This window comes from Strigops habroptila, chromosome 4 (assembly GCF_004027225.2).
Source record: "Strigops habroptila isolate Jane chromosome 4, bStrHab1.2.pri, whole genome shotgun sequence".
Taxonomy (NCBI): Eukaryota; Metazoa; Chordata; class Aves; order Psittaciformes; family Psittacidae; genus Strigops; species Strigops habroptila.
The window spans coordinates 61,123,722-61,150,699 of record NC_046358.1 but is presented as its reverse complement, the minus strand read 5'-3'; the positions used below and the strand labels follow the sequence as shown (position 1 = coordinate 61,150,699).

Sequence of the window (26,978 nt, the reverse complement as noted above, 5' to 3'; positions counted from 1 at the left end):
AAGGATTCGGAGTTTACGTGCGTTTAATCTTGTCTGCAGCTTTGCAACTACCTCAGCACCACAACTCTGCTACTCCAAGTTTACAGCGAAGCGTTATCTGCAGCGACAAATACGCCGAAAGGAAAACATAACCAGCCTAGATAGTATCTTTGCTTCACAAAGGCTGCTTGTGATGCCTGTGCTTTGACTCAAAACTCCTGGCACATTGGCTTTTTAATCATGAGATCCCTTTTTCAGCACAGCATCGCAAGTAACAACTGCAGCACAATGAGCCAGCTTCATAGATATGGGAATGTTTAGATTTCCCTGCCAGTGACTAAAGGCCTTTAGCTTTCACTAGCCAGTCCCAGCTCGCATTGTTGTTGCCTGTTGATTTGTCTTCTCTCATTATTCCTTGACATGCAGCTCTCCACCCACGCCCACACTAACAACCCTCACACAAAGCGCATTGAGGTATTAACCAGGTTACAAGTTCAATGGAAAATTACACTAAGATTGTGCTGTGTGGCAATATAAAGGGATGGTATTCACTCTCCCAAAGAGCCTGTTAAAAACACAGCTGGGTTTGGGGTTTTTTTTTCCCTTCCTAAGCATCCTAACAAAAACAATTTTTAGAAGTCAGGAATGTATATTTGTGTGTATATGCGTCTATACGTACTTTCTGTAGAATTACAACAGCCAGACACAGGCATGCATCGCATCTGCACCACTGACTGGCACAATGTAAACTCCCCACTGGAAATTCTACAGGATTCTGGAGTTCATTTAGAGCATCCCCAGAAACCCGAGCTAAATAAACAACCTCCTCCTGCTCTCAGCTGCAATTAGATACATGAACCTATCTTCTTTTTGTTAGCCCAAATTACAGGCTGGTTGAAGAGCTGAAAGTCTATAAAAACGGTTCTTAAGAATCCCTCCATACTGAAAACTGAAAATAAATTCAAAATAAGACTTAATGAGATTAACTTAACACAGTAACAAAATTTGCAACACCACACTATAAGGTTAAAAAGAAAATAGTATAATAAAGGAAATACAAAGGCTTTGGCATGGTTTTTACAATCAACAATGGTTAATTTTGATATGTAGTTGTGAACAACTTCAAAACACTTAAGTTTAAAACTCTTGCAAGCACTTTTAATTGATTAGGAATGAATTCTAGATGCACAAAAATGATTGGACTGTGAACAGTAGTACAACTATTCTAAGAACAATTAACTCTTGCCGACCAAAAAAGAAACGTATGATGCATGAAAATGTGTATAAAACATCTATAGAATATTCTTGTCAAATATAAATGAAATTAACTTTATTATAGAAATCATTCTGGGAGATTTCTAGGGAAGACAAATACTTACATTTCGACATAAAACAAATTGGATTATATCGAAGACACAATCTACCTTTTATCTATCAAACTCTTCATCGAAGCTCTCTCTTAACCCTTGTTTGCACATAGCTTCATCTGTTAACAACCTTTGGAAATACCAACAGATATTTTTCTTACATAAATCTAGTGCGTATTGTTCCAGGTTTAATTATATGCAATGGAATGATACAAACTTGGAACATCAATCCATAATCTATGAACAGATTGGTAGAAGTATTCGATATATCTTGATAAAACTCTTAAATTCGTGGCAAAGCTTGTTGATCATGGCTTCTTTTTTTTTTTCCTTTTCTTTTTTTTTTAAACAACTTCATGACCAACACAGATCAAACATCCATCCAGTCTACATTGTTCTTTTTTTGTTGTTTTTTTTTTTTCATTATAACATACAAATGCCCATTTACAAATAATACACCAAAATGAATAAAAGTTTGGATACCAAAATGAAGATTTGTTCCAACTGATATAATGCCTCCAGTCTACAAAGGTCCATGTGAAAGTCTTTTCCATGTGTTACAGCGTAGGGCACAGTTGCAGTACAGAAGTACTCTGAGAGCCATTCTTCCTTTATAAAATACTGCTGAACATCCAACTGTTGTCCATATAGTCATTTACGGAATTAACACATGTTTTACTGTAATCTTGGCCAGTATTGAGACATATCAGGTTCACTGCCAGGAACTTGAACTGGAACTGACACTCCAGGGGAAATGAGACCTGAAAATTGAGGGGGGGGAAATGGGCATTTTAGTTTTTCTACATATATCACAATTTTTTCTTTAAATTTCACAGATTTGTGCTTGTATTCTGCTAAATATTAAATCTGGCCATGTACCAGCCTGCAGAATCGGGGGGAGGGTGATATATATTTTAAAAACCTATGCACATCTCACTGATCTGTTGTTATAAACAAACTGTCATGCTTTGAGATAAATTCCAGAGCCTCGGCTTGTTTGTATCAGTTGGGAATTCAGCCCAAAATACACTGAACACTTATTTTCTCTTAAAATGTGTCTGGCTTGCTCCTGCTTACGCTGATACTTACCCTTTATACCCTGGTTTGCCTTCTTCTGCACAGGTTAATATTTCTGCCTTTTCAATAACTTCAAATCTTTAGCAAGAAAATAGCCTTTGACACAGACGCAGTAAAAACACTCACATACACTTAACTTCCTGGGTGTGAGAATCTCTGCTGAAATTTGACAGTGAAATTTAGAAATTAACGTCTGCTTTAGAAATTAATTATACAGGGAAGATTTTGTGGGATAGGGGCCTCCACTCTGCTGCTCAATCACCAGTCCTGTTAATCATCTGTCTTTCATTTACCCCTCTGGCAGCAGTTAAAAGTCAGACTTTCTGCTCTAGCCTGCAAGGTTATACACTGTCATCCTCTGCCCGGTTCAGCAGCTACTAAACCCAGCAGAGAGACTTCTCCCAGTGTATACAAATGGAAGACCACTCACCTGTGGAAGTGGTGCCAGAGGTGCCCATTGGTTGGCTGTTCATGTGTGTCTGCATGTGAGGAGGGGTGTATGTATCATAGCTCCGGCCATTCACCGATGGACTGGTGGGCAGCATGCAAGAGTAGGAGGAAGTCTGGCTGGGTACCGGGGGCTGTGGGAGCAAAGGACAAAATAGCCTTAAGTATCATCCAAGGGAAACATGGCATTACACTTCTAGATGAATGTGCCAGCCCTCGGAATCAGTGTGCACCAGCAAAAACAAGCTTCAGTTTCAAATTCAGGGACCCAGGGACCCAGATGTAAAGCCCTATTTAGGAGCTCAACCAAGCAGCCTCTTCCTAGAGGGTTTTGGTCTACAGCAACAACGTGGATGGTCACCGACACCTATTCAGACACGCTTGGCAAGCAAATCCCTACATCTAGACGTTAACAAGGGTGTTACACACCTAAGCCAAGGAACCAAAGCCTGAGCTCTGCCCTCGTTTGTACTTATGCAGAAGAAAGATGTCTCATGCCTTTTGCAGACAGAGACAGGACTGGCATCTTATCTCGCATTTGTGGTGTAACTAAAAACTATTAGGGGTGTAATAACTAGAAATTACTCTACTGACGCACACAGGCTCATCTTGCATCTGCAAGCGTGTTGCACATGCACACAGACAGTGTGTGGGTTTGGGGCATGTTGATCCCCCTTCAGAACCTCGGTCACCCCAAACCCTTGTCAGCAGCATCCCAGGAGACAAGACATGTCCATTTACCTAACTCCAATCCCCCTGCTAGCGGGAGAGCGGCTGGGTGCAGGGGGTGAGGGATGGCACGGTGCTGGCAAGGGACCAAGCAGGGGGATCTCCCACTCTGGCATGCCAACAGAGTGGGGACTGGTGCAGTCCCAACTTGGGGAGGCAGCAGGGGAGCGGGAAGCAGGATGAGTAATTCCCACACTCTGAGCACACGAGACTCAACACGTCTGCACATATTTCTTCTGTCTGCACATCCCCAACACACGCTGTCTCCAAAAATACCGACAGCCTCGCTCTCTAAGCACACAACGTGCCGTGCATCCGCAGGGGATGCTGACGGTTCAGCTGCCAGATCTCCCGCTCCAACATCACATGGCCATCACACCATGGTGGCCACATAGACAGGACTTTCCAGAGTGTCTCACACATGCCAGGTCCCTGCCCAGGTGCTTAGCGGTGAATTGGGGGCCTCCTGCTTTCCCAAGGGTCTCCTTCCCTAATCAGCCTTTTGATCTTTTGTCATCTGCTCTCAGCCCGCTGCCGGGATCAGCGCCACTGGCCTCCAACGTCATGGAATAGCGACCTAGCCAACGTCATTTTTTTCCATGGACTTGCGAGACTCTAACTTTATTTGGTTAATTTTGGTTCAGCAATTAGTAACATAGTAATTGCCGCAGTGAAGGAGTCAGGCTCTCTAATCTGCTCGCCTGCCTCTAGCAATGGTCAATGCTGTGTGCCTCAGACAAAGCTGGAAAACTCCCGTAATTGGCCAGCACCTTCCTAGGCCAACCCCACCATTAAAAAAGGAGGAATTTTGCATCTGAAAGGTCTATAGAAACAGACCCCAAAGGAATAGATTTCTTCCTAACCCAGCTGGTGATCAGCTAATGCTTTCAGGCATGAGGATTGACAGCTCTTGCAATTCTGGCTTAGCTGGCATAACCACTGATGCTAATCACATCCTTCCCTCTCTCAGGTGTTCCTGATGTGCCAGTGCAACATTGCCTACACCAAGAAAGTCAGATCCCTCCAGCAGCTTATTTAGGCAGCAGTTTCCACAGTACCGCACCAGTGAGTTCCACAAGTTAACGAAAGGGCAATGAGGGTAAAAGGGGTCCGAAAAGGGTTTTTTCATCCCAGATCTGTTTCCTTGTAGATTTAAGGACCTGTCTCTTTTCAAATTCCGGAAAGCGCATGTTGAGCACCAGGTCTTGCAGTGCCCTTTCCCTTGTGATTCTCCCAGACAGGGCTTCCTTTCAGATGCCAGGGAAGCCTATGGTGCCAATTTCCCTGCAGCATGGTCTGGGTTTGTAATCCCCTGCACTCCTGCACACCCCAGGGCCACCGAGTCCCAAGGGAGCATCGTGCCATGGCACTTGCACCAGACTTACTTGCATAGGCAGGTTGTTGGCCATGGTGAAGCTAGGCATGGGCGGCAGCGCGCTGTATGTGTTTGTGAGCGCCGTGTCTGTTCTGCCCAACATGGAACCTGATGTGAAAGAGGAAACTATAATAGAATAGACAGATAGATGAACACATTAGTTTAACCACAGTTACAATCAGCAATACAGTCTCAGAGTGTCATTTTCCCAAGAGGATGGATGAATGTAAGTGTGTTGGTGACATTACCGGGGGTGGTTGGTTGAGGGATCGGCTGGTAAACGCTTGTGCTGAAACTACTACTGATGGGAATGTGGCTGGGAGTGTTGCTGGCTTGTCTTCGCTGGTTCCTCAGCTTCTCTTCCCTTCTCCACTTGGCCCTTCTGTTAGAAAACCACACCTGGAAATACAGTGTTTGAGACATGAGTGACCTGACAAGGACTAGAGGTATGGGGCCTCCCCCACATAGCTCAAGGCCATGCTGATAGAAGTGCTGATAGAAGCTGGCTTGCAGCGTGGCAAAGCAGCACGCAAAAGCCAACCCCAGCTGCTGTTATTTTCCTGAAGGAAGAGATGGGCAAATACCTGGTCAGAAACCGGGGCCGCCCTGTGCTTTGAGAAGCCAGGAATAACAAAGATAGAATAGTAATAGTAAAAAATAATAATAGTCATAATTGCACATCGGCTCAGTACCTGTATCCTTGCTTCAGGCAGATCTATTTTAGCAGCTAGTCTCTCTCTTGCAAACACATCAGGGTAGTGGGTCCTCTCAAATTCTGCAAAGAAAATATTGCTATGTTAGTTGCAAAGAGTTAACGTGACCCACTACACAGCCAGTCATTCCTACACTGCCTATGCTCTAAATGCTTCTAAGAAACATTGCTGTGAAGGCAAAGCTGAGCTTTCTCTGTGTATTAGGAAGGAGGAAACCTTCCCTTGCCTGCTGGGGAATATCACTAAGGGGATGGGTAGGCTTGGGTGCAATGCTGCATCCTTCAAGACGCAGTGAGGGCTTCTGCTTCCGCGAAGAGGATCCCCAAGGCAGCTCTGACTCTGTCACCAAGAAGCAAAATGGCACATCACTAAAAAACAGCAGGAAATCGGGACAAAGATCCACAGTGGGTCAGAGGCGAGGTGCACCCAGGCTGGTCAGGGAAAAGGGCACCTGCTCCCAGCCCTGGGCAGTGGCAGCTCTGGGGATGGGCAGCAAGTGTGGGGGAAGGCACAGAGGACTGCTGCCAGCCCCAGCTCCCTGTCCTTGCCTTCCCAATGTACAACAGTGCAGGCCAGACAGGGACAGAGCACAGTCGGCAGGAAGAGATTTGTTCCCATGAGAGGAGCCCAGAGGGCAACGCTGATGTTTGGGTATGATCTGTGCCCTGAGAATGGTCCCTTTGAAAACATTTTAACAGGTTTTCAGTGCATACCGCAGCCATCGGTGAATGTTTGGAGTTCGATGAATAAAAGGAAGGAGGATGGAGGAAGCCATGGACTTAAAATATATATACATATATAAGACACATGAATGCCATTCTTCTGTTCAGCTCTTAATATAGCCAGGGCACATTTTGCTTTTCTCTCCTGCTTCAGCTGTAGGAAAATATCACTCACCTTTCTCAAGGGCTTCGATTTGCTCTTGGGTAAAGGATGTCCTATTTCTCTGCAGCTTCCTTTTCAGCTGGAGTCTCATTTGGGCCTCGTCTGAATCTTCTCCATTAGAGCTGATGGAGTTAGTGTTTTCCCCTCCTCCCTCCTGTTGCGGACAGCCATCTGCAGAATCGAGAGTCGGAAAGTGAAACGCAGGTACCCTTGTTTTGAGTATCAGAGTTCACTATATATCAGAGAAATAATGCGATTGAAAGCAAGTTCGGCCACATTTGCTGACACCCTCCTTTCTAAATGTCTCAGGTATCAAAACCACATCGCACTAACGACACGGGAAACACGGAAACATTTTGGTTTCCAGCATTATCGTAAACATCGGAAATGAGGAATTGCAATCACCTGGTCTTCATTTCATTTTGTTTTCCCTCTTGGATAAAACCTGCATAAAAATACTTTCCCCTGAAAGTGATTCTTCCCGTGAACTGCTGTTGAAGTGCCATGGCAGTCTCCTCTGTCTGCTGCATTTATTTACCTATTGCTATATTTAAAATAGCGATGTTCAGTATTTCAGATTATCTATAATCAGTAATTCCTATCTAATCAATTAGATGTTGATAGGTTTGCAGAAAATGCTATTAGAAACCAAACCAAGCTTGTAATCTTTTTTAAAAAATATTTATCCAGTTTTTATTTGAATTCTGCACAGTCAATTTCATTTTAAAGGTTGTGAATTTAGAAGTGCCTGCATTGTTCTGCAGTTTTATTCAACTATTGTATGAGTGTGCATTGCCTTGACACCTATTACTGAGCACAGCTGTAATTATATCATCACCAAGAACAGGCTATAATTGCTGAAAATGGAATTTTATATTTAGATAAAAGGACTGTCCATTCTTTGTAATGTGTTGCACCAGAGAAAAGTAAGATTTCTTTTAAAATTTTAACATGTAATTTTAAAAGAAATAGTAGCGAGTTCACTAACTAGCTGAATACACTGCTCTGCAGCTGAGCCTTTGGCATATCATTTAAGCAGTACATTTTTAATTAGGGCATTTCCCCCACTTTTAATGTAATTTCTGGTATTAAACAGGGGGGAAAAGTTTCCTTGTGCTCCCCTTTGGGGAGGTCTCAGGGCCCAGCCGGCTTTGCGGGGCTCTGCTGGTACCCAACTCGCTGTGGGGACAAGGAGCGGGTTCCTCTGTCGAGGCAGAAAAGTCCTTGTCCCTAAGCAAGTTTTCCCTCTCCTTTCAAAGCGTATTTGTCAAGGCGTTTTGATGTCGCATAAAGAGGTAGATGGGATGAGGGACCATGGGCTGCTTATGCTAATTCCCTTGAAAAGTTACGCAAAAAAAAAAAAAAAAAAAAAGAAATAGCGACGTTCCCGCTACATCCTTTAAATATTGTGGGAAATCAACTTTAAAGTAATATCATTTATAATCGGCAAACAATGGCCCCGGCCTTCAAAGCTCGGGGGGGGATTGTGACAGGATCTGGTGGGACCCTTTCAACCACTTTGAAATGTTTTAAACCCCGAACTTTTCTCCCCCATTTAAACCCGGGGATTCAGCGGCCGTGGTCACCATATGGGCGGCCGCAACCCCATTGAGGCGGCCGGCGGCGGGTGAATAGCGGGAGGGAGGGGGCTCGGGGGGGTCGGTGCTGCCTTTCAGGGGCACACAAAGCCGCCCGGCCCGGGGATGGCCGCACCAGCGCCGGGGGCCGCCGCCTCACCTCCACCACCGCCCTCATCCATCACTGTCCGCGGGGGCGCCCAGAGGCGGCGGGGATGGCCGCTGGGGCTCGGGAGCGCTCCCTGCCTCGGCCGGGGAGCGGCGGGCACCGCGGGGCCGCGCACGCCGTGCCCAGGGCCGGCCCAAACCGGGCACCCCCAAACCATTATTTCCTTTTTTTGAAACTTTTGAACCCACCTTGTTTTTGCACCCCCCCCTTTAAGCCAGCTCAAAGTTCCACCTAAACGCACTTGCCGTTGTTTAGAACCGACGGACAATTAAGAGATCTTTTTAGAAGCATCCCCTCCTTATTTTTTCTTTCTCCTTGCTTTTTTTTTCTTAAAAAAAACAAAACAAAACAAAACAAAAACAAAAAAAAAAAAAAAAAAACAAAAAAAAAAAAAAAAAAAAAAAAAAACAAAAAAAACCACCAAACAAAAAAAAACACCCTAAAAGGCGCGATCTCAATAGGGCTGTTCCACCTTCCAGACCTAATCTGTAAGAAAGAGAGTGAATGTCCGTCCCTATTATCCTATAGCCAGACCATCTGACGCTGGGTATAGGATTTGATTCCCGGGGAAAAAAAAAAAAAAAAAAAAAAAAAAAAAAAAAAAAAAAAGGAGGGGGGGGAGAAAAAGGGAAAAAAAAGACGCTGGGAAATAAAATCATTCCTTAGTTTCTTAGTGTCTTAATCAGTGAGGCGGAAAACAAGCAAAAAAAGATAGCAAACCAATTGCGGCACCTCTCAGCTATAGAGCCGGGATCAAAACATTGTAGCATCTGTTGAAAGAGAAAGTGTCTAAATCCTATAGAAGGCTTTAGTCTTATAAGAGAGGAAGGGAGAGAAAAAAAGAGAAGAAACAGTGTCTCGATGATCCCTAAAACCACTAAATCACTGGAGAATTTCTCCCGGATAGAGATGTCTCTTTTTGTTCTGTCAGCCCTCATGTATCCATTATTTTATTCACTGCTGCATGGCGTTTATCAGATTGAGACCATATTTATACCCCTCTGAGACCTAACCTCGCCTTATGCTTTTTGAGTAATGGACTCTTAAAATCCAGTAACATACCCGTGCAAGGGAAAAAAAACATTAGAGGGAGCATGAATATTCCAGAGGAAATCCATTTTATTAATTTTAATTTCGCCATGCGGCTGGTTTGTGTGCTTGCCTGCCTCCCCTCGCCTCTCGTACCCGTGCATACGCGTGTCCCCGGCCCTGTCCGCACAGCTCCGCACCCCTCCGCGGTATTTGGGAGAGGGCTCCCGCGTTCCCCACGCCCCGCCACGTTTCTGCCCGGGGGTGCGCGCTGCCCCGCGCAAACTGCGCTCATAGCCGCGCTGCGGGAAGGGGTCAGCACAGACCCCAGCAGCTCCGCGGATCTCCTCCACCCCGAGTCAGACGCAGCGCTGGGGCCGGGGGGACTCTAAATGTCTCTATTTAACGCCTTTATAAAATAAAGCTAAATTAAATAAACGGAGGCCGTTTGGAGCCGCACGGGCGGAAAGTGCGCTCCCCTCCGCCGCGCACCGCTGTGGCTGTGGGGTATGAGGCAGGGAAGGAGGGAAGGACGGACGGACCCAGAGCCCCGACGGCGGCCGGGACAGGGATGCTGGCAGAGGGGCAGGGGCATTTCCGGGCGCCGCAGGTAAGGCGAGCGGTGGGAGCCGGCCCGGCTCCGAAGGGGAACAGGGGCAAAACAGCATTTGAAGATAAACCCAACAACACAACAACCAAAACACCAAAGTGGGGGTGGGGGGAAGCGAGGGCTCCGCTCTATCTTTCTAGTGTCCTTCATAGATTGTTTTCTTCTCTTAAAACTGACATGTCTAATTGGCAAGCGGTGCCACATCGTGTCCAGAGGTCTCCTGTGGAACATTTCTACAGCTGTCTCCTTCAACTAGACGCTTATTCATGTCGCCTTAATGAGAAACAAAACGATCTCTAATGAGCAATTACATAGCGACAGAATTGTTCCCATAACAAATTCTTGCGTGTGACAGAAACATCCTTTGTACCAGATATTCCGCACACTGTTACCGATTTTTTTTTTTCCTTGCGGGGTGAAAACAAAAAGCAGGTTGTTGTATATAGACACCTCTTCTAAAGGAATGACCACAGCCAGGGAGAGAGCCCAGCCCCAACAGAGCCCGTATTCAAAAAGAAGCCATTAACCATCTTAAGTATGTAACGTAACATCCCATTATCCTTCATATTATCCCCTTGTCATTCCTACAACAAATACCTATTAATCTTCAGGATAAACAGTTTTCTATATTTACAAAGTTGTTTCGGGTCCATTGAGGAGGAACTATAATCAGCCCGGCGGAGATAGTTCCCGATCTCCCCGGCTTTGCAGACCCCGGCGCGGAGCAGGAGTCCCAGCCCCGGCCCCCGCCTGCTCCTCCTGGCCCTCCCCTGCCCGCCACCGGGCCGGGACCGGGCTGGAGGCCGCCGGCCCTCGCCTCCGCCTGCCCGGGGGGGCGGCGGGAAGGATCCCCTCGGCCACTGCCCTGCGAAACCTCCCCGCCGGGCAAGGCTGAGCCTCCCCGGGCTGTCCCTTACCTTGTGCGGGCTGACCGGGTACCGAGGTGCCGGGGTACCAGCCGGGCCGGGTGCCCCAGGTCCCTGTCTGGCCGTTCAGCATCCTTAGCTTGTCGTACATCCCGTCGGCACCCATCTGTTGCTTTTCGCTAGCCAGGTTGCGTAGGACTCTGTTTATCGACGACACCTGGAAGGCAAAGGACAGGAAAGACGATGGTAGTGCGGTAGCGCGCTCCCCGCCAGCCACCCGCACAACCCCCGCGCCCCCTCCGCGCTGCGGGCGGCTCGACCTGGGCGCAAGTCAGGGGTTCCCCGAGCGCCGGGTCCCAGCCGCCCCGACTCGGTTACTGCTGGCGGTGGTGCAAACAAACAAACCAACCAACCAACCAACCAACGACGGGGGAGGAAAAAAAAGGAAGAAGAAAAGGGGGGGGGAAAGAAACTAAAAAAAAAAACCCCAACCCAAACGCTGCAAAACCAGTGATGGCTTGGACTGATGCTCGCAGTCCTGAGGCGTCAGGCGCAGGGGTGACCCGCATATTTTTTATATATATATATATGTATGTATATATTCCCTCCCCCCCTTAAAGGCATTTGTCAGATTCTGTATGAAAAACAAATCCGCGCCTGACCCTGCCACATGCAAATGATGTGAACCTGCTATCCTCTCTTCTGGTAGCAAAACAAAGGAAGCAGAGGCTCGCTACGGCTACCCAGCATTGTACACGGCGCAGAGGAAGGTTTTGTTCATGAACTTACACTGGGTATATTATCGTTGGTACAGACCCCCTCTGATAGTAATCTGTCTCGAATCTCCCACGCAAAGATGGAGGGGCACTCTCGTTTATACTGCGCTATTTTGCTTACAACTTCTGGAGTCGCTACTCTCGGTTTACTACCTCCGATTGCCCTGGGTCTGATGGAGCCAGTTTCGTAATACCTGCCCAAAATTTTACTCACACATCCATTCGACACCTGGATAGGGAAGCGGACAGAAAATCACATTATTAATAATTTCAAGACAAAAATAAAATTGTTTAAGTATGCATTAAACAATGACAAGCTTACGTTTTGATTGTCCAGCACTTGGACTTTTGCATCTGCATGGGTCTATAACACAAAAATATACCTTAAATGGTATGAGAACTTACTTAGAGAGTCTTTTTTTTTCTTAAAAAAAAAAAAAATACATTCGTGGCCCTACCCTCTACAAAAGCGATACTTTAAAAACATTTGGAAGGGAAAAAAAAATCCGGTCAAAACGTAATTGGTTTAGTATTTATGTTAAAATACGCCTTAAATGCGAACAATAGCTAAGCCAGACTAGTCTCCATCGTCCTCACTGCTCTTAGACAGAGTACTGGGGGGACAAGGGGAGTGAGGGGTTATCGACACCTACATTTACAAAGCACCCCCGAGCTGCGCCGGATCGCCTTAGTGTCCGCACAGACAGGTTCCGGGCTAAACCCCCTAAAAACCAGCGTGGCTTGGAGAGGGGGAGAGAGGGTTCCTCTTTTTTTTCCTCTCTTTTATTCTTTTCCCACCATTTTTCTTTTTTTTTTTCGCTTTTTGGAAGGAGAAAAAAAAGGTAAAAATAAAAAAGCAGTAAGCCACGCCAAATACATACAGATCTCACAAAATCAGAAGTAAAAACGGGGGAGGGAGAAAGGGAAAGGAGAGGAAACTGAAATTATGCTGAGCCGTATAATTCAGTTTATTACAGAGAACTAACTGTAACGAAAGTGCAGGTTATCATCGGGTGGACATAAAAGGGAACAAAAAAAATTAAAGACCGTTAAAGGTGTGTGTATATATATATATATACGCGTCGAAAGGTCTATTTGCAGCGACAATCGAGCAGATGGATCGTTTTATTAGGCTGGAAGGCGGGTGGTGCTGGAGGGTGGGTGAGTGTGGGGGGGGTCGGCAATTAGCGCCTTGGCGGCCAGCGGTGGACAAAGCGGCTGCGGAGCGGCGCGGAGGGAGGGCGGGGGCGCCGCCGCCTTCACCTGCAGGATCCGGGAGATGTCGCAGGGCCGGGCGCCGCTGTGAGCGAGTTCCACGATCTTCTGCCGCGTGGAGTCGGGCAGCGGCCTCCCGTTGACGAACACCCCGCCGAGCTGGTTCACGCCGCTGTGACCTGCGGGAAGCACAGCGCCCACCATAGCACCCTCCGCTCCCGCGCAGCGCCCGCGCACGCCCCGCTCCGATCCGACCCAACCCGAGTGATCGCTCCCGACCCCGGCGCCGTCCTCTCCCGACGCTCCCCGGGAGCCCCCGCGGCTCCGGCCGGCGGCGAACCCCCGACCCAGCCCAAAAGCCCAGAATATTCCTGTCTGGATCGCCTTGGATTGCCTCCTTCCTTTGCGTTTTTGCTTTTTATTTTTGCCTCCCCACCAAAAAAAGAAAAAAAGAAAAAAAAAGGGAGCGGGGGGGGGGGGGCGGGGAAGGGAAAAAGGAAAAATACCCAAAACCAAGAAGCCGCACCAAAAAAAAAACCCCACCAACCCCCAGCACAGGGACGCCCGCCTGCATCCGCACAGCCGCAGCTCGCTTCGCCAAAAGCCAAGCGGGAGGCTTCCTCGCCAGTGCCCAACCTGAAGCTCCAGGCTTTGGAAGAAGTCTCCCTGGAGAAGCTCTGCTCTACGCGCTCTCCGCTCTCCTCTCTTTGGAGCCTCCTGACAAATTGACTCCAAGAGCCCAGGCTTCTTAGCAATAAATAAGCTCCAAATATAGAAGAGGGGGAAAATATGATGAGCCTCTCTGACATTTGTCTTTAAAATAAAACTAGCTGCACGTCAAGTTTGAGCTTAATTTCTGGAAATAGGCGGAAGTCGCCCCGGATCATGCATGGAAGGCTAATTGAAAAGATCAGTTGGAGCACTTGTGGCAGGCGTGTCACTTTATGACAGTACTCTCCTTTTGAAAATTGCATCGTCACGACAAATAGTAGCATGATAAAACGACCCTTTCTGTCCGCATTTGGATATCACTCAGACTAGATTGAACTCTCCTCGCTCTCCCTCCGAGGGAGGCTGCGGTTTGCGGTACCCGCGGGCTCTGCGCGGACACAACCGAGGGGGCGCGCTCCCTTCGCAATGGATTCGAAGTGACATCGGGGCTGGGGAATTTGCCGCCCGGGCCCAGCAGCGCGACCTGCGCTTCCCACCGCGGGGCGAGGAGCTCCGCGTCCCTCCCCGCCTGCGCCGCGGGGGGCGGCGGGCTGAGCCCCGCCGGGCGGGACGGTGATGGGCGCCGGGGGGCAGCCGGGAGGCACAGGCCCTCCGCACTCCCCCCTCCCATCCCTCGTTCCCCCTCAAAAACGCGTATGGGGACCCCATTCCGGAGGAGGAGGGGAACGGGGGGACACGCACCACACACTCTCGCCACCGTAAAAAATGGCAGCAGGGAAAGCAAAATCAAAGTTTCACTTAAAAGGTTAAGCCTTAATCATTATATAATTTCCCTGGAGAGCGGTGTAGATCTCGCCCAGTGGCAATGATTATGCGCCTTGTATTCTATTGCTAGTCATCTAATAGGAAAACATATGGTGTCAATTTGGATGCTCTGCACCATATACACCCAGGAGTTATTAACACAAAGCCTGAAGAGCCCGCCGCGACCTTTAAACAAAATAAAGGCTTCACCCGAATGATATCTTTTCTGCTTTCTGCGGTGGCGATCCCAAACGGCCGAGTGAAGGCATCCTTCCATTACCATAAACCCGCGGCACGCCACGGCCAAGGGCAGCCGCCGCTGTCCCACCGAGGCGCAGGTGATCCCACCCCGGGCCGACGAGGCTCTTTTTTTTCTCGGGATAAATGAAAATACATCGCACGGGCGGGCAGGCGGCGGCCCCGCAAGGAAAAATAAAAATAATCTTTAAAAGAAAAGCTCCACCCGAGGTTTCCTGAGAATCCCCAAACCCTGGTGGTTTTCCTGGTGCTCTTCACCCGGGGGACAACTTATGAACCGACTTCACAGAGGGATGATAACGGGGTCTCGGGGCCGTGCATCCCAGGCCAGATTCCGGAGCAGCACCGGGATAGGGGCCACCCGCGCAAAATAAGCTCTCCCCCTGCGCATGAGCGCCGTGGAGTTGCGCGGCCTCACAAAATCGCGACGGTCTACCCCGCGGAAGACGCGCTTCCCGAGATTGGACCTCACCCCTGGTCCTTCCCTCCCGACCTCCGCGCAGCCCCTCCCGCCGGAGCGCAACGGAAGACCGCTTCTCTCAGACACCGAGCCCGGCTCCGCTCCATGCGCTCCCGCGCTTTCCCCTGCGATAGACGCGCAGGCCCAGCGGCGAGGTCTTCAACCACATCACCGACGACAACAGCAACAACAAAGGCCCCCAAAAATTAATAATCCACAAAGACACCGGAACCGGGAAGAGAATAAACCCAAGAGGTGGCAGGAACTGCGCCTGCACGGAGAGGCTTGCTCCGACCCAGGAGCGGAGCGGGCAGGACACACGCCAGGGCCTGGGCCAACAGCCGGGTCAGTCCCGGGGACCGTCAAGGCGCTCCCGGCCTGCTCCACGCCACGCACGGCGGTACCCGCGCCCCGACGGGGCGGGCGGCATGCCTGGCCGCGCCGGGCCCACCGCGCCCGCGGAGCCGCCCCCCTTCCCCCGGCCCGAAGAGAGCCTTCGGCCCCGCGCCACCTGCCCGCGGCTCCCCCTCCTGCCCTCCGCGGCCGCGGAGGGGCGCGGAGTCACTTACTGTTCTGCATGTTGGGCTGATAGAGCAGTATCCCACGGGGCTCGCCTATAGCAGTCTATCGGTGATAAAATAGGCGTTAATCAGGGGAGGTAGGTAGTGCCCGCGGTTAAGCTGCAGAGAGTCTAATATCTCACAGGCTTACTTTGTTATCCCGAGGCATCTTCCCCCGATTAGTTTAAGGATTTGGGGGCTTTAATACCTCAGGGCAAAAATGTACATATGTATCCCTAACGCGAAAAAATTCAGGAAAAGCAACCCGCCAAGTGGTTTCTCGTTTTAATTGCATGCAGGTGGCGTGTTGCCTCGGCGTTAGTGCCCTTCGCCGAGGTGGTGCGTGAAGTGGAGCGACAACAACCACAAAGAGAGTCCCAAGTCATGTTTTTAAACTTGCCTGGAAGCGGGGCGGACTGTCCTCTCATACAATTTAGGGACTCGCACATCTGCGGGTCACTAGTTAAAGTCTTCCCTCTAGGACAAAGCAGAAGAAGTACATTAAGAAGTGCGGAGCGGCGCCAGGAAGGTGCGCGTGTGCCTGATGGGAGCGGCGCTGCGCTGCGCGGGGGTTGCGCGGAGGCTGGGCGGGGGTGGTGGTGGTGAGGGGGGTGGATCTGCCGGCTGCTCTGCTTGCTGGGAGCGGGGCTCCATTTTTACCTCCGGGTATTTCCTCGAGTTATTTATTCCCCCCCAAACCCCCCCTTTCCCCGCGGCACTAGCAACTTTTTCTCCCCCAAACTCCCCGTCTTGTGATTAACTTCTTTTTTGGTCTTTAGATCTTCCCCTTTTTCACTGTACTGTGACACACGCTGTCTACCTCGCCTCACTGCTTTAAAAAGTAAGAACAGGAGGGGGTGAGAACTGTTAAACAAAGCCTACAGAAAGCGAACAATGGCCTCCATTCTGCTCCTCTACCCAAACCCCGAGTGCAGAAACCCAGGCTCCTTAACCGGCCGCGCAGCTTCCCAACTCAACGGACCAACAACCCTCCAACTTACAAAGAGCAGAGAAACAAGCCCCTTCTCCCTTCATTAGTGCCTGCCTTGACCCAGCGCCTGGACAGTCCCCAGCGCCTTTTTTTCTACACACACTCCCCCCGCCTCGCTCCCTCCCTGCTTCCCCTGCTGCCTCTATCCTCCTCTCGCTACCTTCCCTCCCTCTCTCACCTCGTCCACCACCACCCCCCCGGCCCACTTATTTATTTATTTATGAGTCCCCCATGTATTTATTTGAAATCGTCGAGGGTGAAAATGGAAAAGTAATTTCTCGTTATAAATATCTGGCGGTAATTGTGTTACTGGTGCGAGTTGTTAGGGGTTGTAAAAAGATACAACAGCTCAGTGGGGTGCTCAATTGGGGAGGGACAATTACAATAAAGAGCCCATTCAAGGGGGTTGCTAAAAAAAAGGAGGTAAAATAATGAAATAGTCGCAGCCTTCATTTTCTCTCCCTTTTTTTTTCGCCTAAAAATACTCATTCTCTCTCTTTTGCGCCTATAATGAATATTAATTTTACTCTTCCTGCATATGATGGAGAATTCAAAGAGGCACGTTTCCCCATTCAGGACAAGCCATGGCATAATTTATTAAGTAGCTTTTAGTAATCTTAAATCCATAAAAATAAACATCAAACAAGTACTTTCTCGCAGCATGAAGACTTTAACTGGTAAATATTTACTGCTCTTTGAGAGCTACCTGATTAGCAGCAGAGCAAGCTACACTGTACTTCAATGGAGACGTGGCCGTATCTCCTTCAGCTGAACTGAACGTGAAGTCATCCCTTTAATACACCGAACACGTCTGCATAGACACACACCGAACGGGAAACCCACTTCTTCAGACACCATTTCCTCACATATTTCACTCACAACTCCTAAAGGTGGGGCTTAGGGGGTTAAAGGAGCCATCCAGAAAGCCCCCATGAAACTTCCAGCCCTCAGCTCTACCAGCACAGACCTCAGAAATGACAATGAATGGATTTAAAAAAAAGGGGGGGGGGGGGAAGGGGGAGGGAAGCCATGAAACAAAACCAACCCAAACTCCAAACACATCCGAAAGCGCTTTACAACAGAGGGCGAGGGGAGCCAAGTGCTTCAGCAAGGTAAGAGGAGGCGTGGGGCACGGAGCTCCAGCTCTGCTCAGCAACTCTCTGACGCCTCCAGACCGGCCCCGGGGACCCCCAGACCGAAGCAACACGATCGCGAAGTCGCCTTCTCCCACCGCCGTGCCCCAGACCCGCTGCTCCCCACAGGGACCCGCACCCGGCTCCCCGCGATGTGCCCTGTCCTAACAGGCCGGGCCTAAGTTGCCTGTCGGTTTTTAACCTCCAAATCTTGATATAACCTGATGGCGGACAGCATTTCCCCTCACCTCTCCCGGTGAAGCCGTAATTAGTCGTTAAGATGACAAAGTTTTGCCTTCTGGGGGCGAATGAGAAAAAGATAAAACCCGAATCGTTCTTCGATCAGGCACTGGTAAAGGTCAGCAGCTATAAACATTTATTGGCAAGGGCCACTTTTATTATTTTATGTCCCTAAGATGGAGAAGACTCAGTCAGTTTCCTTCTCCGGGACCTTGTTGTCGTTTCCCAAAACAGCCTCTGCCAGGTACATTTAAGCGTCCGAGAAAGTTTGTTTTCAAACTTTCTAGAAATTATTCCTGCTCTGCCGGCCGTGTAACACCCCCGGGCAAAGCGTTACAAGGTTAAATTCAAATCCACATTGGGACTGATTGGTTTTGGGGTTTTGGTTTGGTTTTGGGTTTTTTTCTTTCCAATTGCACTTGCGAGCGGAAAAAGGATCCCCTTTTGCTTTGCGCTGCCCAGGAGCAAATCCTTTTTATTTTAATTTTAATTGTTTTTTTCAACAGCAAAGAATTTGCAACTTCTTAAAATTTCAACTTCTTGTAAGAAGGAAAAAAAAAAAGGCTTTGCTATAGTAAGGGGTCGCAGGGATCAAAGAGGCGGCTGCGTGGCTCTTTCTTGAAGAAATAAGCGAGATTGGGGGGTTTTAAAAGCAAATAAAATATTTTCAAAGTATATCGATTTAAAAATGCAGCAAAAATATATATTTCCCCGAGCCGGGGCCCGGTGCGGGTGGTGCGGGACGGGCGGTGCGGGGCAGTGCGGGAGGCTCCGCGCCCCCGGCGCTTCTCCCGCGCCGGAGCTGGGAAAGTTGCCGGCACTAGGGACAAGTTGGGAAGATCCCCGGGTGGCTGATTAGAGCTGACAGCCCTTCAGCTCCGCTCAGCTCCCCGCCTGTACCGCGCCAGGGAGCTGGCTTGGCCTAGGATGTGACTTATATATTTTTTCCCTCCATGTCCCCCCCGCACCTCTCCCGGCCGCTCGCTCCCTCTTTCCCCACCACGATCAAGGGGGATCCTTCCTAACCGAGGCCGCGGGAACACAAAGCAGAAGCCGCGGACGGGGCCGCCCTCGGGGCGACGCGGCGCCCCTTCCCTCCTTCCCTCCCAGGCGGCGTGGCGTGGGGCCGGAACCCGGTGGGGTCCCGCCACCCGCTTCTCCGAAATGGGGCACCGGCAGCACAGACACCGGCGCTGGTGGTCTGTCTCCCTGCCCAGCGAATGCTGCGTGGGAAGGAGTGCTGCTGGCATTGCTTTCCGCGTCAGATGCTTTAGCTATTCCAGAGGACACGAGCTCATGTGAAAGGCAGAAAGTTTGTGAGCTCCTGAGCTGGAAAGTTCCCTGGGAAGCTCTTCGGAATGCAAATGGGAATAGGAGCGAGAGAGAGAAAGAGAGGAGGGGAGAGAGCGAGAGCCCTGCCTAAATATTAAAATGCAAGGAGGGAGAAGTTGGGAGAAGAAATGAGCAGACTCACCTTTATGAGGCATCCTGTCTTGTTGTCAAAGCTCCTGTCAACAGTTTTAAGAACGCACTGATTTGAAATGATGGTGCTTTAAAAAGAGTTGCCAGCAAAATAGTTTTTCCCCACTGAAGCTGCTGGTTGTGTGATCTCGAATTCCTGGGAAGGAGACAGAGATTGACAATAAAATGGGCTGTCAGTGACTGGAGAGCGAGAGATAAAAGAGTGTGTGAGTGAAGTGGGGAGAGAGAGAGAGACAGAGCACACCTATGCTGATTGGTGATGGTTCAAGTGTATTAATGTCTGTGCGCCTTGGTCTCTGCCTCGCCTCCACTGCTCTTCACTGGCCCATTAGCAAAGCCTGACCTCTGTCATCATCTTCCAGCAAAACACTTCCTCCCTGCGCCTTCCCCAGAGCGGGAAATGCGGCTCCGTCGGGGCTGGCTTTTCAAACCCACTAATCACTCCGCAACATGCAAATGCTCCCACACGAAATATTGCTTTATGCAAAGCGACGCCCGCGCCTCCCCGCCGCCGATTGGCCGCCCGCCGCCCGGCACTGCTCAGCGGGGCCGGCCCTGGCGATAGGAACGCGGCAGGCCCGGCTCCGCGCTCCCCGCTCCCGCTCCCGCTCCGCACCGGGGCTCCGCCGCCTCCCGGCCCCGCTCCGGCCCCGGGGACCGGCGCGTTTTCAGGTCGGGCAGGGGGAGGGGACTGGCGGGGGTTACTGGGGGGGTATGTGTGTGTGTGTGAAGGGTGATGGGGCGAGTTTAAGGGAAAGGTCAATTTGCATTTAAACAGTTCGCTTCGGTCCGACAATGGAGATAAGGGGAAAATAACATTCAAATGGTAAAGACATAAATATTTGGGAGACAGGCGCTTTGTCAGCGGTGAATCGCTCGGAGCTCCCCGAGGCCGCGGCCCCCCCTGCCCCGCTGCCAGCGCCGGGGAGCGGGAGGCTCTGCCCAGCCGGGAAAGAGCAGAGCAAATACACCATTTACTTTGTGTATTGAGGGCTCTTGTGAAAGGCCCTGAAGAGTCCTTTACCAAACACTCACCAACTTCTCCCACGTGCCATTTGTTGACCAAGGGTTGCCGGGCTGGGATTGTTGTTTTTGGTTTGGGGTTTCTGGTTGGTTTTGTTTTGTTTTTAAAAACACTTCGGAGGAGCTGGAGCGGCGGGGGGGGCTGGAGGCTGCGGCGGGCAACGGCCCAGCTTAAATCGGCAGAGCCCCCCCTCCCCCCCTCCCCGCCTTTTGCAAAGGGACCCCCTTCACCGGCTGCCAGGAACTCAAGGGGGAAAGTAAGTAAATGACTTTGCTGCTCTGACCACACACCACAAGTACATTTGTTGAATGCCGGACTATTAAGACACACCTCAGTAAACTCTAAAGCAACCCCTCAGCGCATGCATTTAAGGTTACACTGGGAGCACCAGTCCGAGCTCAGGGTGTCCCAATCGGTTACGGAGAGTGGTCCGGGGGGAGGGGGGGTTTCTGCACAGGGGTAAAAAAGAAAAATAACAACAGAAAAAAAAAAAAAAGGAAAAGAAAAAAAGGGGGTTGGGCGAAAGAAAGGGACGAAGAAGAGATGGGAAAAAGAAATTCCAAGAGCCATTGCGGAAAGTGGAGAGTATGAACGCGCAAAGCATAAAATGAAGTCGTAGCCGCATACACTTGACTTCTCTTGACATGTGAAAAGTGCTAAAAGTCAAAGCTCATCAATAAAGTATCTTGAAATTGAATAAGAGCCCTGACAACCATTGCATTCTTAAATAAAGTACAATGAGGAGACAAACGACTCTGCCAAGGAGTTTGCATGTGAGTGAAAGGGCGCCTCAATGGGAGCGGGATAATGGGCTGCCCGGCCGTCATGCACTGTCATCCCCGGTCCCGCCGAGAAGCTGCCACAGCTCCCTAATAGCACAAAATGGGCTCTTAAGAGACTGCTGCCTTCCCCTCCGCAGCTTGCTTCCCTTTCCCCGGGGCCCGGGGCCGCCACGGGCACGGCGGGGAGGCCGGGGCTGAGTCTGAGGCGGGCACCTCTCCCGGCCCTCTCTTGGAGTCAGGAACGGGCCAGGCAAAGCGTTTCCTCGGAGGCGGCGGGGAAGGGAGAGCCGCCGGCGCTCCTGTCCCAGGACCCGGCGAGGGGCTGGGGGCGGCTCGCCAATCCCAGGGCGGCTCTTGCCGCCTTGTCAGGCCTGAGCCAACCTGCGAGTTGGTTTGTTTTTTTGTTTCTTTTTGGTTGTTTTGGTTTGGGTTTTGTTATTTCCCTTCCCCCCCAGTCATACATATTTATAGAAACTGAGCCGAATATCACGATGGACATACGAGAGCGTTTGGCTGTGATGGGATCGCCCCTAAAGGTAAGGCAGGGCAGGAGCGAGGAGCACGGCCGTGGGGCTGCGGGCACCCCAAGGGAGGCTCAGCCAAAACGAGGGGGTTGGGTAGCTCCCCCCTCCCCGCTGCAGCCTCCTCTTCTTCCCCGCGCTCGCCTCCCTTCCTCCTCCCCAAAACTTTCCAAAGTACCAGCTGTCACCGCGTTATCCTGCCCGTGGGCACAGATCACTTCAGGGGCGCCGCGGAGATCCTTCAGAGCCACAAAAGCGCCCCGGCCGGGGCCGGGGTGCCGTACGAACCGGCGTCCCGCTGCTGCCCCGCTCCAGGCGAGTCCCGGCCAGCGTCCCCCGCCGCAGCCCCTCCGCACTCCTACTTGCTGGTGGCCGAGGCCGGGAGTCCCGCCGCATGCATCCTGCGGGCGAGAGAAAGGGGCTGCGATGTGTGAGCTCGCACGAATCCAGGAGGCTTCAGAGGGATTTTAAAAGCTGGGATCTAGTCCTTTTTCTGGAGTGAAGTCAGTTTTGTCCGTGGGGTTTGATTTTCTTTTTGTTGTTTAATTTTCCCCTCTCTAGCAAACGAGCAAAATATTTTTACCCTCGTCCACGTTAAAGGGGGGAAAGAGAGAAACCACTTTGTCCGAAATCGCAGGCAAATATCATTTTTACAAGGGCTCAATTAGCCATCCCTTGGATTAGCACCTTTTTAAGCCGCCTCGCCAGCATAAAACAGCCGTAATCTTGTTGCTATTTCCCCCTCGGGCGCAGCGGGCTTTGTGTTCCCTCCCCCCCCAAAGAAAAACTTTTAACGTTCCCCCCAGCCGAAAAAAAAATTGGAATACCGGGAGGGGAGGGCAGGGGTGAACCCGGTGACGTCACGGGGGGGGGGTGCCGCCGGTGAAGCGGGAGCCGCGAGCGAAAGTTGGGAGGAAGAAAGAGGAGCGGGGCGGGCCACGGTGCTGTGCGGGGCCGCCCGCCCCGTCGAGTCCCGCGGAACCGGGTCTCGTCCCGGCGCGGAGCCCCTCGGGGTCCGGCCCGGCTCCGCGCCGCCATTTTCCCTCCACCCGCGGAGCGGCTGCGCGGGAGCGGGACCGGCCTCGGCGCCGCTCCCTCGGCCAGGTTCCCCCCTGCCAGTCCCCTGCAGCAGCCGGACCCAGCGCGGCCCCGGCCGCCCCTCGCCCGCAGCCCCGGCGTTCCCCTGCGGCGCTGCCGGGCCGGGGAGCGGGACTTGCCGGGACGACGTGCCTCGATCCCTCCGGAGGAAACGCTCTGTTCTCTTTTCCCTTTTATACCTAGCAGCTTTCCAGCGGCCGCTCACCCTTCCGAGCAGGTTGCCGCCCTCCCCGCCCGGCCTGTTTTTTCTTTCCCTTCTATTTTCCTTTTTTATTCCCCCCTCCCCTTTTTTTTCTTTTAAGTGATTTTTCGACTTTGCCAAATGCTCCCTCTTCTTTTTCATTAGTTGAGAGGAGAAGCGCTACTGTGAGGTGCCTGGCGCTACCTTTTCCTAAAAGCCCTGCCCTCCTGCCGGTGCAGACACCCCCCCACGGGCGAGGGCTGCTCCGTGGGACCCCCGGCCCCGGCTCTCGGCTGGACTTAGACACCCTTTGAAGATTCCTACTTTAAAATCCGCACGGGATATTGTAACTCGCATTTTTCTGCATCTGCTTTTTCTTCCCTCCCCCTCCTTTTATTTTTTGTTTTGCTTTTAACTATTCCAAACAAAAAGAAAATACGGGCATAATAAAAAAGTGTTCTTAAAAAATACAAAGGTAAGTAACAATTATATGTGGCAAGGCTTGCTTTTTCCTCCCCCCCCAATTAAAATAATTTTCACTTTTTTACATGATCTTGTGCCTGCGTGTTGATTTGTGTGAAACAACAGCGTTTGCTTCCCTTCGTATTTTGTTAGGTGTCGAGAGCAGAAAGTGCTGAGTTAGAGACTCCAGGATCGTCTCCTTGTATTAATATCTGGGCTGCAAACTACCTTTTTTTAATACCCAGAAAAATGCTTAAAGTCCTCTTGTCCAGTTCGGTCTAAAACTGAAGAGATACACAAATCCTGACGTCTTAGACTACAATGCTTTTGCCTTCAGGACACTTAATGCCTATTTGTGTATGGAGAGACAGTGTTTGAAACCTATAATGCATAGGACACTGAGTTAAGCGGAGCTTTTCTAGTTTATAAACAATCCGCAAAAAGTTTGGAATCCATTTAACCTCTTTTATGTTGGTCTTTTGCATAAGGCACAGGTTTGTGTGGCAGATTAAAGGGGGGGGGGGGCAAAAAAAGGCTTTCTGGACCCTGCCTAAACTAGAGGACGAATATACATCTTTCTGTACGAGATAGCCTTTGATTATATCTATGTGAAAAGTGTCATGCAACCGGACCCGCTCGAAAAGCCTTCAGAAAAGAAAGGGGGGGTGGAAGCTTAGCGCATCCTGACGGGCTTTTTAAATGCTATTGATTGGGACAAGCTGTTCAAAACCCCAGTAACAGTTAATCTGCCTGTTAATCAAGCCACTAAGGAGCTCAATGCGAGTTTTATTAGCAACTGGAGAACACAGGCACCAGAAAGGATCAAAAGCCTACACCCTTGATATTTGTAAAACCAGCCTTTCCCAAAAATATATTTTCAACTACAAGGTAATTCCGAGCTTATCAGGACTCGCTCGCATCCCCTCGCAGATGGTTCCGCGGGCGCTGCCAATGCCACCAAACCAAAGGGACCGCCGAGGTGCGGGGTCTAACAACAGCCCCGCCAAGTGGGGGTCCCGCTTCCGCCTCCCACATCTCGGGCTCTCCTGGCCTCCCCAGTTCCCAGCAAAACCTAAATTTGGCCCACCACGAGGAACCGATACGGAAACGCCTCGGATCCACGTCAACTGTGTTATTAGGCTGAGGGGTCGAGGGCTTTCTTTCTTTTAGCTGGCATACTGGATTTATAGCGGCAAGTTTGCAGGGTACGTGTCCCTCTGCCCATCTTTTTGGTGGAGCCGCTCATTTAATTCCCAAAAACCAAAACCAGTTTAAATGGCATGGTTCCTAACTTGGAGAGCTTGAAAGTTGACTTTCAATTGATTTAATGACCAGAAATATTATTATATCGGCTAAAATCAACATTTGATCTTGTCATTTTTAATGCAAACCGATTGCTTTATATGTCAGCGAGATATGCATATAAAAGACTATCTGGTCAGAGGTAATTATGTCACAGCTTTTTCTCGGCATGACAGCTGGATAAACACCATCTCCAATAAACATCTCTAATTAGGGAGGAGGATCTGAGATAGATGGTGTTTGATTTATTACTGAAGGAGAATGTCCATTTACCGGTATATTATAGTGAAGCGTCGAAGGGAGCATTCCCACTAACGCACCGTAAGGAATATTTGGAGATGCCCGAGGACAGGTAAGCGGTGTTTTAGGTTTTACGCTGCTATTTTGTTTCGTGCCATTGCGGAGGACGAACCACCTTTCTAGGCTACCTCTCTCTCCCACTGACACCCTGATTTAGCGGAGCCACCCAGCACTGGGAAGGCGAGCCTGAGTTTGGGGGCCGAGATGTGGTCGTCTCTTGGCTACCGGACCTTCCCCAGCCTGACCAGGGCGACCGAGCTTCCGCGGCGACCGGCGAGCTCCCGGCGTTACCGGGGGAAAGTTGGCTGGGACGCGGCCCCCGACGACAGCCCTCCTCGCTTCGTCTTTCCGCGCCCTTCCGCGGGGCCGTGCGGGCCCGCCGCGCCGGACCCTCCGTGCCCTGCTGCCGCCCCGTCCAGACGCCCGGGAGGCCGTGGCCTGAGCAGGCAACCGGCTGCTCCAGGGCCCGGGGAGTGCGGAGGGGCGCACCCCGACGGGCGCGGTAACCAGCAGCTGCCCCCGCTACCAGGGATGGGTAACGGCGAGCGAGCAGGGTCACGGGGCGGGGGGAAGGGGAAGGAGGGGGCTGCACCGCCCGCGCGGGGGGGAAGTTTGGGAAGCGGCTTGCCCCGCCGGCCGCCCACTCCGCCCCAGGGTGCCCTCGCCGACGGGAGGGCAGCGGCCGAAGCCGCTCCCTCCCGCCCTCCTTCCCCCCCAGCCTGTTGTGCGGGGCTGCAGGCCGCTGTCTTCGCCTTCCTCCCTCGGGGTGGGGGTGCCCGGGGTCGGGATGAGCGGCCCCTCCCGTCGGTCCGGCGGCCGGGGCGTGCAGAGTCGTTACCTGTCAGCGGGCGCGGCAGTCCCGCGTCCGGGAGGAGGCACCTGGAGTCTCCGGTCGCCAATTTCCACGCAAGAACCTGCCACACAGTTTAAATGTCAATGACGGCAAAAGAGGGGTGCTGCCTTTGCACTAACTTTCCCTTAATATCCACGCCAGCGCCTCCCCCATTGGCTGGGCCGCCCTGGTGACGTCACGGCGGACAGTAGTTAGCTAATGAGACATTTTAGGCGACACGAGTGTGGACGGCGAGAGCCTGGACACCGCCCGCCCCGACGGCGAGCACGGCCCGGGGCTGAACCGCGGCTCAGAGCTCCCCCGAGCAGAGTAGGGGCGGGGGCTCCCCTCCCCCCCCCCCCAGCCCCGCTGCCTGCTGGCAAACATGGGCTGCGGCCCGACGTCTGCCCGCTGCCGGCCCTGTCCCCGGCTTCCCAAGCTGAGGCTGGGATGTGGCTTCTTCCCGTTGTGAAATGTCCTTCGAGGGCGGACACTCGGGAGTGGGTAAAAAGAAAACCCCAAAACCCGGCTCAGCTCCGCGGCTTCTCGGAAATTTCCGCAGCACTTCTGTTCCCTGCGAGAAGGAGAGCCCAGGCCGCGGTGTGCCCCGCATACAGCCCGCCTGCGCTGTGATCCGGGCCCGGCGGGTCCTGCCCGGGTTCCCCGTGCTCTCCATCCGCACCTTCTCCCATTGGAAACGGAGGGATAGAGGACGTTATTCTTTGCACGCACTCGGCAGGGTAAATAATTTATCAGCCCAGACTGTGGTCCATCCCCCTCCCAGCCGATGGTTTTATTGAACTACACTTAAATGTTTCATGAACCTGCCGCCCTCGGGCTTTGCGAGGTACCGGGGTGACGCAGGGCTGGGACCCGTCCCCACTCCTCGCTCCTGGTCTGTGGGCCGGGGGCCGGCGGGGTGCCCGGGAAGCCGGGCCGCGTAAGTCCCGCACGTTAGCAGGTAGCGGAGGCCCCGGGGGTGCTGCCCCGGCGGCGCTGCCAGGAAGGGGTTTCGCGGCGTGTTTGGAGCCGCTGCCATTAAGGGGCTTGCGGCTCCCTGCA

At 51.5% G+C, this 26,978-nt stretch overlaps 1 protein-coding gene across 19 annotated transcripts; it reads right to left on the bottom strand.

Annotated features, from left to right (window-relative positions):
- Positions 1–1,115: 1,115 nt before the first annotated feature.
- On the bottom strand, positions 1,116–26,016 carry PAX6 (paired box 6). Of its 19 annotated transcripts, XM_030484300.1 has the most exons (14): positions 19,659–19,848; positions 19,407–19,550; positions 15,969–16,045; positions 15,578–15,632; positions 12,863–12,993; positions 11,922–11,963; positions 11,613–11,828; positions 10,875–11,040; positions 6,585–6,743; positions 5,667–5,749; positions 5,223–5,373; positions 4,985–5,100; positions 2,854–3,004; positions 1,116–2,107 (listed from the first exon to the last, which is right to left on the bottom strand). In XM_030484300.1, the coding sequence occupies exons 4-14, from the start codon at positions 15,585–15,587 to the stop codon at positions 2,022–2,024; spliced, it is 1,311 nt and encodes a 436-aa protein (XP_030340160.1). In that variant the 5' UTR covers positions 15,588–15,632; positions 15,969–16,045; positions 19,407–19,550; positions 19,659–19,848; the 3' UTR covers positions 1,116–2,021. The 19 variants fall into 19 exon arrangements, with proteins under 19 accessions (XP_030340160.1, XP_030340156.1, XP_030340157.1 ...); XM_030484296.1 differs by lacking the exons at positions 15,578–15,632; positions 15,969–16,045; positions 19,659–19,848 and adding exons at positions 22,030–22,142; positions 25,923–26,012; XM_030484297.1 differs by lacking the exons at positions 15,578–15,632; positions 15,969–16,045; positions 19,659–19,848 and adding exons at positions 22,030–22,162; positions 25,923–26,000.
- Between the last annotated feature and the right edge of the window lie 962 nt (positions 26,017–26,978).